Here is a 12835-nt window from a genome sequence, read left to right on the forward strand (position 1 = left end):
CCCCCCCCCCCCCCCCCCCGCACACACACACAATCTTCTTTCTGTCAGTCGACTTTTTTGTATATGGAGTTTACTTGACCCTTCTCTCACAGTGCCTTGCCCTGTCCTCCTCCTCACTTTGTGCCGCACCTTATGCATGCTGGGATTTTTGCCTTGCTATGATGTGGTAATCTCGGCGGGTGTGGACTGTTTCAACACTTTGTCACCGGGTTTCTGTTTCTCCTGCAATCTTCTGTATGCTAATTGTGGCCACTTTAGTGATTGATTGTTTACATTTAGAATTTAGGCCATCAGATCAACCCACCCTGCAGTCTTTTCACTTGCCTCTCCTTTTTTCTGTTCACTTCTCCACTTTGTGTCAATACCCTTGTCCAAAGGTCACCCTGGCAACAGAGAGACAGCAATCGATGGAGAAATAAATAAGCAACGGTTTAGAAGTAATGTAAGATTTTAAGGGTTTCAAGAGCCAATTTTTCAATAACTCATTAAATATATACTAAGTCTGTAAGGAGTATTTGTCTTGTGTGATTCACCATTATTCTCATTTCCCGTCATCTTTTGTGCTTCTCACTGCCTTCTATAGCTGTTATCTGCTTCTTCTGTATTTCTATTTCCTTTTCTTCAGACTTGGAAGCACACATGCATTTGGGGCTATTGAACTATTTTTAGAATAGAGGCATCACTTTGTATTTGCCAGTTAAGTGAGGATAACATAAGATGTCATTACTGCTGTCTTCAAGGCCCAATGAAGCTTTCTGACCCCATGACTTCTATTCAAAATACACCTACACACATCAATGGCAAGTTTGAATGTATAGCTCTGGAGCCAAAGGCATGCAGAAGGTGAACAAAAACATTTTAAATTTAGTGTGAATATTCTTATGTTGTAAATGCTAAGCTATCCTGTGAGTATCTGTGCGTGTCCATCCTGGCTGTGAATGGTTCAGTAAAGGCTTCCACACTTGGTCCTAGTTAATCATCACCAAAACTCCAAAAATGGGCAGCCCTTCCTGATCCGTTGCAGATCCATGGACAATTGGCTATTCTGTGTTTGAGAGGCAGGCGGGGTGCATTTCCTGAATGTGGGACTGATTTTTCAGGCTACGAGCCAGACAGAAGGGTGGCCTTTGTCTCTAAGCTGAATGACTGCTGACTAAGAGCGGACCCAGAGGCAGTTGGACGCAAGCAATGAGTGCACACTGTGTGTGTGTGTGTGTGTGTGTGTGTGTGGGGGGGGGGGGGGGGGGGTGTCCAATAGGTTGTTTTATTCAGAAACAAATAGTCTGCTTTTACAGAATAGTGAATGATTGCTTGATGGTCTCATTGAGAAGTGTACTCCAAGCACTGCTGTGTCTAATTTAACTACCAGTACTAGCATACATGGTACAAAGCTTTCATTTACCAAGAAGGAGGTCAATATTTAAATAAAGACTTTGTCCTTTTTGTAGCAATCTTATAATAATGCAAAAGTACAAATAATTTTAGAGGTCCTTTTTTTAGTTATAATTTTCCTTTTGTTGAAGCTGTACCTGTGACTTTTATAAAAGCAAATTAGTTGAGTTACTCAAACGTCTTCTATCTCATTGTGTGTTTGCAGGTCAGTGACTTCCTGTCCGGCCGCTCCCCCCTCACCCTGGCTCTGCGAGTCGGTGATCACATGATGTTCGTCCAGCTCCAGTTGGCGGCACAACAATCTGGAAGTCCCCAGCTCCAGCACAGGCACCTCATCACCCGGGGCAATACAGAGGCCACAATGGGTCAGCCCACAGGGCAGCCACGTGTTCCCCACACTCACCCGCACTCCCACCACCACACCCCCCATCATCCACACAATCATCCTAGCCCCCACCTAGCCCAGCCTCACGCTGTCCCTTCCTCTCCTGTTTCCCCGAGCTCCCCTTCTTTCCCCTTGCCCTCAACCCACCACCAGTCGCTCCCTCCCATGTACCACCAGTCACCCTCCCCTGCTCATTGTAGCCCCCCTACTCCTCCACCCCAATCTCCTCACCCTTCCCACACCCCTGCGGGGTTTTTCCGCTCTCCAGCTCACCATCACCACCACTACCACCAGCCCTCCTCAGGCCAACCCAGCCACGACATCGGCCAGGTCAGCCCTGTAGCTCCGGTCCTCTGTCCTGAGGTAAGAAAATAAAAATATTCTTAAAATACAATTTTTTACTAATATTATTAATATTATTGTACTACTGGGATTGTGGTAGCTTGACAGTCGCGGCCACATTCATGTAATCCTGAGGCTGCGGGTTTGAGCCCAGGTTGTGTCACGAAAGGCATCCGACAAAACACCTGCCATATCTTTTGTGCAAGTTTGTTCACTGTTGTGACTCCTGCAGAAGAGAGCCAAAAGGAAAACATCAACTTTATTGAATACTCCTTTGTATTTTCAAAGAGACAAAATCTCAGTCTGTAGATTATCATGTATCATATAATTTGTTCATCATATTGTTGGAATAATATACGGTTTTTAGTCATAAAATAGATTCCAGACTTTTGTCTTTTCATAAATAAATAATGAGAGGATGTGTTATGATTGTCTGACCTGTTTTTCATGCTCGCAAATACATTGTTCTCTCGTATAATAATCATATTTTTGGAGAGTAAGCTAGTTTTTTTTTATTCAGACTTGTAGGGGCTTGGAAAAAAGAAAAGTAGCAGATTGAAGGGTTCACCATAATTTGTTTCTCAGTTGGCATTCATTTAAAATTAGATTTTATAATTTTTTTTCTTTCTTTTTAGTTTAGAAAATCTTTAGGTACAATAACCCACTTAGTTGTGTCCGGCTTCAACCAAAGGGGCTGCCTATCTTTTCCACCTTAAGTCCAGCCTGTGGAAAGTGAAAATGTCCTAAATGTCATTGAACTGGGGGACAGATAGTTCACAAGAGGACAAAAAAGTTAAAAAGGCTACTTAACTCTTAAAAAAAATTTGAAATAGCTATTTCTCATCAGGCTACAACACAAATGCATGGACTTGTGCAAAAAGGTCTTTGGCAGGGTTTCAATTTCATTCTCACTTGTCAGTTAACAAATCTCAGTTAAACTGAGGTGGAGTCACAACGGGTGTTAGATTTGTTCAGTCACAGCCTGAAGTAACTTAATATCCTCAGTCTTGGCACATGTTGTGGTGCAAAAGTCAGGTTTTCTTTTTTCACAGGTTTCTCCCAGCCACAAGCCTTTACTGCAAGGATTAGTCACTTGCTACTCATATGAAAGATCAAATTATATGTTAGCATATGTGCATGTTTATATTTAGTATGAATTATCTTTTTTTTTTCCCTCCAAGTCTCAGTCTCTGGTTTAAATCTCTCCTCCAGGCTAACTGCAGCCCCAGTAGTGGCACTAGTTCCTTGCCACGCTCAAGAAAACCTGGTGCCATCATTGAGAGCTTTGTCAACCATGCTCCTGGAGTCTTCTCAGGGACTTTTTCAGGTGAGAGGACACTAAGCTACCATTAAGGTTTAACTGTGCTTCAATCAAATGCAATGGAAGTTTTTGTTGTTGTATTTGGTATAAAATAATATCAAACGTGTCTTTCTGCTTCTTTCAGGCACTTTGCACCCTAACTGCCAGGACAGCAATGGGCGTCCAAGACGGGATATCGGTACCATCCTACAGATCCTCAACGACCTCCTGAGTGCTACACGCCACTACCAGGGCATGCCCCCGTCCCTCACCCAGCTCCGCTACCAGACCCAGTGTGGCTCACCCACCTCCCCATCTTCCTCACCGCCCCCTTCGCCTCCAGTTGCTGGCATGACAGGTCTCTCTGCCAAAGCTACCTCTGTGCCTGCTGGCAGCCCTAGCAGCCCCCCACCGACTCTTCATCCACTGGTGCAGTGCCAGAGCCAGATCCGCATGTGCAAACCCCCCGGTGAGTGACTACTCCACACACCTTCTTCTCATGCAAGCATTTCAAGAAAACAAAGAAAGTCCCACATGTACATTAGGCCCTAATGCCCTCACTAAGCAGATGTTCCTGCAGTTGCCACAGCTTCAGAAGAGTTTGTGTGTGTGTGTGTGTGTGCACATGCATCTATGTGCACATTTATGTGTTGAATGATAATAAAGCCCATTATTTTCGCAGAGCTCTGCTCTTGTTTTGCAACCAATTGAAAAATGTATTGTCATCGCTGCCTTTCTGTGTCTGTTCTCATAGAGAATCATGGGTAGCGCAGTTCTGTTGGGATGGTTTTACATCACTGCTTTTGAGTGCTTATCTTAAAATACTGGCAAAGCAAGAACATAAACATCAGACTGAAGAAGAGAAAACAGTCTTACATTTTTCTCTCTCATGGTTTGAAGCATCTTCATGCCACAAAGCGCAGAGAATGGGGGTCACCTTGGTAATGCAACTCAAGCTTTTTCCAGGCCTGTTGAGTCAGGCTTCACTTGTCAGTCAGTGGAGTTGGCTTTTGTTTTTGTGCGTCAAGGAGATGGTTTACCTCTACAAGCCTGGGCTGAGCTATGATTAGATTAGATTAGGCTTTGAGTTATTTAACCTGCATCCTAAAGAAGAGTTTCACCTGGGGTGTGTGAGCAGGACACGCCTTAACATAGAGGGCAGGTGTTGAAGTTCAGATGATACAATTTTAAGAACAAGGCTTTAAAGTTTTAAAATCTCTTTTCCTTGTAGCAACACAGGTGCTGGCTATCAAACAGATGTCCACTGATAACATTTAGTTGCTGTTGTAAGGTTAGACTGGCTGCATTGTCTTATGCTGCCTTCTTATCTTGCTGAGGAAATAAAATAAAAAATTTCATGACATGCTCATAAATATACCACATGTGTAAGAATGTTCTTCATAGGTGTCATTTGAATGAACTTTCAGGTCATCTAGTTTTATTTACCAACCAATTCACAACAAAAGGAAAATCTCCCATCCTGAGTAAGCAAACTGATGAAAACGGAAAGGAACTTTGTGTTTGAAATAATGAACATAGACTTTAGATGTAGTCTGGCTCTCCCACGATGCTACACCCTCAGTTGAAGGCATCAGGAGGCCTTTCAGTTTTAACATCTCAACACAGACTTACTGAGCTTGACTACTATTCCACTACATTACCCTGAGTGCACTCACAAGTATTCAGTGAACAGTTGCAATAACATAAGACTTATTTTCCTAGCTCAGGGAAGACCATTCCTTCACTGCACCCACCTACACACTCACCCCGACCTTCCCCTCCTCTCCTGCTTTTGCCATCTTTCTTCATCTGTACTCAACAACCCACGCCACTGTTTCCCCCCCATTTGCTGTCCAAAAACTGTCTTGTCTGTAAAATCCATCTCTCTGTTCCCCTCCTAATCACCCCTCCTTTCTCTCCATGTCTGTGGTGTGCATCAATACATTTTCTGTGTCCATTTGCTCTTTAAATAGATTCATTCTAAAATGCAGCTCTGTAAAAAAGAATTACTTTGTGGACTCTGGAGCAGTGAGAGGAGGAGGCAGCGGAAGACAAGGGTTGTTAAAACCACAACACTAAGCCTCCATTCATTCTACTGGTGTTTATATTTTGCCCATCAGTCCACTTTTTAAAACTTGGTGTAAAGGATGAAATAATGGGTTTGTTTCACTTATTTTTTCTCAATTCACTGCCTTGCTGTAACTTTTTGCTTACCATATGTTTCTGCGGCAAGCCATGTTAATTGGTAACCTGCTCAACCAATTAAGTATGGTAAAGCAGAATGAGGCAGTGCATGTACTGGTGTACCTAAACTAGGGTATGCGTCTCTTTGTATAGCCGATGGCAAAGCACTCTCAGGCCGTCTTATCAGTCTACACCTGATGTAGGACTTTCTGGACTTAACATGACAGCTTAACTCAGCTTCACAGTAACCTACTTTCATTCAGCTGCAAAATAAACCTGCACTTACCATCTGCTTAAATATGTGTGGATAGTGAAACAGGTTGAAGCAGCCACTTGAAAATGTCACAAAAGTTGGATGTTTGTTGAGAGCCTGGCAAGCTCATGTGTGAGGTAGAGAAGAGAAACTTGAGCAAAAAAGCTTGTACATTTAGCCATAAGGCTCATACAGCTAACTTAGCTTTCTGCTTTGGCTGAATAATATTGCTGAGTTGGGGGGATTTGTCAACCCAGGACTTGTGTTTGTTTGAATTTGAATGGGAGGGCTTTAGGATGGTTTGGCAGACTGATTGTTGGCCAAATTCCTTTACTGAGTAGGATGAACCTTTCTACCATCTGCCCTGCAGAACTTTGTCTCACTAGACCCTGCACAGTCTAACCCATTGTGTGAAGCTGGAGACGGGGGCTATATATGAAGCATCATGCTGAACTATTGTCAGACCAAACAAGGAACATATCGCATATAGCCTCATGATCACCTAAAACTGCATTAGCCTGAATCAGACGGTAATCTGTGGCAATGCCCGTGTGTCTTTTTCCATATCCTTTAACTAGCTTTAGTCTCCTTTTGATTTTTTTTTTAGGTTATGTTAACTTCCTGAAGGCAGGGACAGGGTGAGCCAAGGAAAGAGGAAGAGTTGAAAGATAATCAATTGTCTTTAACCTTACTAAGTCCTGCATAGCATGCAGACCAAATTTGTCTTGCATAACAATCCAATACTTGATAGGATACACATGAACCACTAACATGATATGGATCCTAGCGACACAGTGCAGCTATAGAGTTATCTAGGAAATTCAGCCAATCCCATTAGGTCCCCTGTCATTGTCAGGAAGGAGGAAGAACATTGCAGAATGAATGCAAATAAAATCTAAAATTCATTCAAGACCTTGTGTCTCTGCAGGGTTGTTTGTGCCCTTTTATTGCCTGTCAGAATATTAGCTCTGCTTTAATTGGTTGTTTTAGTATCTGTCTCAATGGGCTTAGTTATTGGATCCTAAAGGCTTTATTGGTCATAGAGATTCAGAGGGTTTGAGCTGATTTAATATGTTGCAGCCATTGTTTACTTAGACAGTATACAATTTTGCAAAGCATGCACCATGTTCACTGACTTTACTTTGGAAAATACACACAGTTTTATAAATTGTTTGGCAAAGTTTGAACTTGGCATGTCAGACAGTAACCATAAAGGAAAACCAAGTCTGGCTTTGCTGCAGTGTAATTCTCCTTCTTCCTTTCCCTTTCCCCCTGCCTCTTTTTTTGTCTGCCTCTGTCCACCCCTCCCCTTTATGCCCCTGTTCTCTGGGCGCTGAGAAAACACAATGTTCTCTTTGCAAGATCACACGACTTATCAAGACAAACAAACAAACAACAGCAATAAGACAACTGCAAATGAAGGCCAATCTTTATACAATCAATAGATGGAGAAGCTCCTTTAATCTCCTTCTGCATCCTGCACACTGCAGCCCTCCTTCGTATTTTTTCCCCTCCTTCCTCTGCCTCTACTCCTCCATCCACCCACTCCTCCCACCCATCCATCCTCCTCCCCATCCTCTCTCATGTGCTCCCTATCTCAGTCCTTGCTGTGTTGCTGGGCTGGACTCGTAGACGAAGAAAACTGACTGACACATCGATTCTTCATAGATCACTCGGATGCATGTTTGCTTTTTGTTGTGTTTTTTTTTTTTTGGGGGGGGGGGGGGGGGTACTATACAATGCCCAGTGTTTTTACAAAGCCTGCTTTAAAGTCTTTAGAGAAGAGGGTTTTGGGAGAAAGAAGTTTGGGAATTTTGGTGTGACTTGTGGACAGATAAGAGGAGAAGAGACTGGCCTTTCCTGTTTCCATGTGCCCTTGACCCATCTTCTTTTTTGCTACCTACCCTTGTGTGTTTCTAAGAAAAGAATAAGTGTTACATTCTTATTAGTCATTTGTATCATGATTCTGTACAAGTATGAGTTCTCCATGTATTCCTACCATTTACTCTCTAAATCTCTTAATCATCTCTCTCTCTGGGTTCTGCAAGGTTATTGTGCTAACATCAAATCCTATTCTATTCAGCCAGTCTAAGCCAGGAAGTGTATGTATGTGTGCATGTGTTGTGTGAAAAGCTTGTCCTTTTTATTCAGCTCTAATAATAGCCCTACTGTCATAAACATAGTCTGGAGATCCCTGTGGCCAGCTGTGTCCGGCCCAGCCGCCCAGGGCTCCGGTAGTGACGCTGATGAATGGCTACACTCACACTTGTACACATAAACACACACAAGTTTGGTGTAGGTCCAAGCACATTCCCAGAACTATTGCCAAGCCAAAGGCCAAGACCTCCTGCTGCACCACCAAACTGGCCTTTTATGTGTATGTGTATATGTTTTTTTTTTTTTTCTTGTAGTTTGCAGAGATGAGAGTAGATGTACCACTTTGGAAACTGAGGTCATGAATAAGAGAATACCCTGGTGAAGTAGACACCAGTCAAGGGGTGTTTTCACTTTTTGCTGTTCATATGAGGGAAGAAGGAGGCAAATAAAGGACCAGAAAGGGAACTAAACCTTATGGCATTGTGTATGAATGATACATGGTGGTGAAACAGAGAAACCATGGCTGTATAGTAAGAAAGCCCACCCCAGCACCAACACCCTCATCCTAATATTTCCTTTGTTCTCTAGTGATGACACACTGCCCTCACACAAATTGCTCCTGACATCTGGATGCACATGTACGTTTGTATCAGGAATTAACAAATTGTCAGGAAATGGAAAAACCCTCAGTCCGTTTGTGAAAATGACTTCAATGTTAAAAAAAAAAACAAAAAAAAGAATTCCGTTAACCTCGTAAATCTATTGCTGGTTTACTCTAGCTTGCCCTACCACACTGCTGTGAATATTTATTTATAGCTTACGAGAAGGATCTGCACAGATTAACTTGATAAGGAAATGAGCGAAAGAGGTGAATGTAGCCCACACCGAGTCTGGAATTCATTCCGATGGAGAGGAAGGCTGGAGGAGGCCATAATCGATTCTGTAAACTGACACCTACGGCTGATCCTTTACCCTCCACCTTTTTCCTCCATCCTTTTCTCCACCCCCCTCCATTGCCTCAGGGGGAGGAATTCCTTAACCCACATTGCCATACCCCTCCTCTCTCCCCCTCTTTGCACGGCCCTACCTAGCTGTCTCTTGGGAGACGAGGGGTACGATCGGCAATCAGGAGGGGTATGCGAGGGGGCTTCTCTGCATGTGTGAGGGGTGAAAAGGGTGTAATAGTACAAAGAGGGGTTGGTGGGTGGGGGAATCAATGAGCTGAGTTGGACGCTAGAGCCATAATGAAAAAAGAAAAAGAAATAGAAAGGAAGAAAAACAATTTTAGCCTGTCTCTCTCTCACTTTCTTTCTCTCTCATCGCTTACAATTTCCATTCGCTTGCATTTTCTATTGAAAGCCAATAGCGTTGTCCTGGGCCCGAGATGGATGGCTGCACTAGAGCTAAGGTTTAATCAATAGGTCTTTTTAATTTGCCATCGATCCACGTTAAAAGCTACTGCGCCTCTCAGTTCTGTCACTGTATGTGTGTGCGTGCACACACCTTTTGAGCATGTGCTCGCGTGCAGCTGCGTCTTTGTGCGTGCACGACCGTACACATTGTGTGTGCGCTTCTTGTGTGGATGCATGATGTAGTTGCATGTAGATTTGAGTGCCTTTGTGTGGGTTCTAGTGTGGAGCAGGGGCAGAGAAAGCAAAGATGGCCATTGTGCTTCGGTTTATTGACATTCTAGACCATTATTTAATTATTTAATTCCCAGACAGATACTAATGGAGCTAGCTAATAGATCGTGGTTGCTTTCCCTTCCTTCCAATCCTCTGAATATATGTATAAATGGAATTAGGCTGGACTTGGCAAGTGTTGGAGAGCATTCACAGTGCAATGCGAGGCCTGTCCCTTGAGACCAAACTCTGCGATAGGCACATCAACAGCTAGAAATGCACTTAGACACACACCCAGTCACTGAGACATGTCACACTTAATTGTGTTAGAAAATGTCATAGGCAGTCATAAAAATGTGCCACCTCTTTTATGTGTGTGTGTGTGTGTGTGTGTGTTTATTTTAATCCTTTTTGACCCTGCTGTTGGTTCCCAAGGAGGTTCTGGTCTAAGAGTATCTCCCAATCCAAGTCAGTGATCAGGGGATGAAGTGGCACTGAAATGGCACTAATTACGCTCAGTTGGCATCAGATCAAATCCAAACGTCCAGTTGTGTGCATGGAGCGTGTGTTTTGCTGTTCTTTTTTTTTTTTTTTTAAGGTGACAAGTAAATAATCTGAGGTTGTCCCAGCATTTTTATTATCGTGTAGCGTTTTATTTACAGCCTACATCCACGCACACGTTGACATCTTGTAATTTAGTTTACCTGCAAACATGTAAAGCAACTCTCAGCGAGAAATATTTGACAGTTTCTCTGCTCTCTTTTTCCAGGTGACCGCCTGCGTCAGACTGAAAATGTCAAGTTGTATGCATGGAGTACGTATTTTGCTTTTCTTTTTTAAAAAAATGACAAGAAAATAATCTGAGGCTGTATCAGGATTGTTATTGAACCTGTGGCGTTTTATATACAGCCTGCCACTTACATCCACACACACTTTGACATCTTGTAATTTAGTTTACCTGTAAACAAACAAACCAACTCTCGGCGAGAAATATTGAACAATTTGCTCTCCTTTTCTAGGCGATCGCCTACGTCAGACTGAAAACCGTGCAACGCGCTGTAAGGTGGAGCGTCTGCAGCTGTTGATGCAGCAAAAGCGTCTGCGCAGGAAGGCCAGGCGGGACCAGCGCGCGCCGTATCAGTGGCTGCCCAACCGCAAGGCCGGGCGCAGCAACAGCAACAGCAGCATGTCCAGCGAGGGCTCCCTGGATCTGGACTTTGAGGATTCCGTGTGGAAGCCTGACGTAAAGGCCGACTTGAAGTCTGAATTCGTCATGGCTTGATCATGTGTGACTTGCCCCACCCCCGTTTCAAGATTTGGAGATGTACGGAGCATTTCTTGGGATTTTACATGGAGATATATTATGGATGGAGAGTACTGGTTAACCGCAAAGAGGAAATCAAAGTTGTCCTTGTGACTGTTATCTGTCACATGGGGGGGAAGCCTCCCTGCAGACCTTAATCCCATTCTGTCCTTCACAGCTGACATTGTGAAAAGCAGCAACAATAGCAAAAGAACTTTGATGTGATGCTTGGATTTGGACAGGCAACAACTGGACTTCACAGTGTCCAAGACTTTTCCCCTTTTAAAAGGTGTGATACCTGAGATCACACCTGGACTTGAGCATAGCAGAATTGAGTAGGTGGGTGGTGGTTCCTTTTCTGAATTATTCTTATTTTTTACATTTTTCAAGTGCACTCTGGGCAGAAATGAAGAAATCCACACTGGACTTCTGAACAAGACGGGAGCAACAGAGACTGTGGAATTTACCAATGGGCATTCTTATTGTTCTCAAAACTAACCAATTAGAGTCCAGTTTGTTTGCTGTTACTGAGTGGTTAAACTCCTGTTTTTTTTCTTCTTCTTTTTTCCACTTTTAACCATATTATATTTTATAAACAAAATAATATGTAGCATTGTTCACAAAGCATTCAGGTTTTCATATAACAGTTCAAAGTAGTTGTTTATTTGCACATGATCTTGATTTAAAACAGCTGGTCAAAATGTGCAAGGAGGAGGAGGAGGGGCCTAATAAAGAAAAAAAAGGAATATTGAAGTATTGATATCAACCTCAGTGATATAGGGTATCGATAGGAATGACTAATAAATAAACAAGATGAATTAATATTAAGAGAAAGTGCTTTAGAGGATTTTAAAATCTTTGAAATATATCATAGAAAACTCTATTTTTGTTTCTCTTCCTATCTGCTGTTTTCAAAAAACAGCAGCCCTCTGTGGCTTTAGTCAACGTACTGAGTGCCAGCAAAAATATGTGCATCCATTCAACCATTTGTCAGGTCATTTGTGAATCGTTTCGTCTTGCCACAACAAAACGAGACAGTAAGACAATTGTCATCCGGCCTGGCTGATGTTGTGCAAACCTGAATGGAGCTGCTGAGGAATTTGTAGTTTGTGTACATAAATGTGACAATTGGCAAATGTTTATGAGGGTGTGTTTGACAGTTTTTTCAATTTAACTTGGACTATTCCAATTTTTTTTTTGTCTAGTTGTCTTTTCCCATAATAACCCCAGATTGTATTCTCAACATTGTAAAAAAAAAAAAAAGTTGCTGCTGTTCAAAGCACTGGCTACAAATAATTATCACAAGAAATTAGAAGTTCCACTTTTAGGCCCTTTGGATGTTCCTATTTATCACAAGTTCTAAGAAAAGGAAAAGCAGTGGCATCATTTTTCTGGCTTCAATATCCAGTGCCTGCACCAGTATATCCATTGACATATCAGGTTAGGCCTTTTATTTTTATTTTTTTTACAGTTTTGCTGCTACATATGGGGAATTAAAATGATGGGGGGTGGGGGTGGGGGATAAAACAAAAGCAAGAGAGGAAAAAGTGACTTTTTTTTGCATGCAGAAGTGTGAAATCACAATGATCTTTTTTTATATTGATGAAAGAAAAATAAACTGGTGCTTTTGGTAATGAAGGTTGACAACATGCATGAATTTGTGAAGAAAACAAACAATGCTGCTTTTGCTGGTTCGGCTTTTTGTGACTTGAGTTTCGATGTTAAAACCGTGTCCTGCTAAAGTGTTCCAACGCAAAAACCAAAACGGATGAAGCTAAGTTGACCCACGTTGTTGCTCTGCACTGACCATTCATGTTGTGTGACGATGAAGACGACGACGATGAGCAAGGAGACTCTTTGTCACCCACTGAATGCTGGTTTTAATTCCCCCCTCCACCCCTCCAGTGTTTTGTGAGGACCCAGACAGCCGATTAACTGTTTAGCCAACCCTCCTCCT

At 42.6% G+C, this 12835-nt stretch overlaps 1 protein-coding gene across 1 annotated transcript in view; it reads left to right on the top strand.

Moving 5' to 3' along the window:
• The window catches only part of midn (midnolin), a 23595-nt gene extending 11070 nt beyond the window's left edge, over window positions 1-12525 (top strand). Inside the window, exons 4-8 of the mRNA XM_037698188.1 lie at window positions 1598-2140; window positions 3332-3446; window positions 3565-3888; window positions 10345-10389; window positions 10595-12525. Of these exons, the coding sequence (XP_037554116.1) occupies window positions 1598-2140; window positions 3332-3446; window positions 3565-3888; window positions 10345-10389; window positions 10595-10857 (1290 nt within the window). The 3' untranslated portion in view covers window positions 10858-12525. The remainder of the gene's footprint in view (window positions 1-1597; window positions 2141-3331; window positions 3447-3564; window positions 3889-10344; window positions 10390-10594) is intronic.
• The last annotated feature ends 310 nt before the right edge of the window (window positions 12526-12835 follow it).

The sequence above is a fragment of the Nematolebias whitei genome, chromosome 3 (assembly GCF_014905685.2).
Source record: "Nematolebias whitei isolate Nwh7 chromosome 3, NemWhi1, whole genome shotgun sequence".
In the NCBI taxonomy this organism is placed as follows: domain Eukaryota; kingdom Metazoa; phylum Chordata; class Actinopteri; order Cyprinodontiformes; family Rivulidae; genus Nematolebias; species Nematolebias whitei.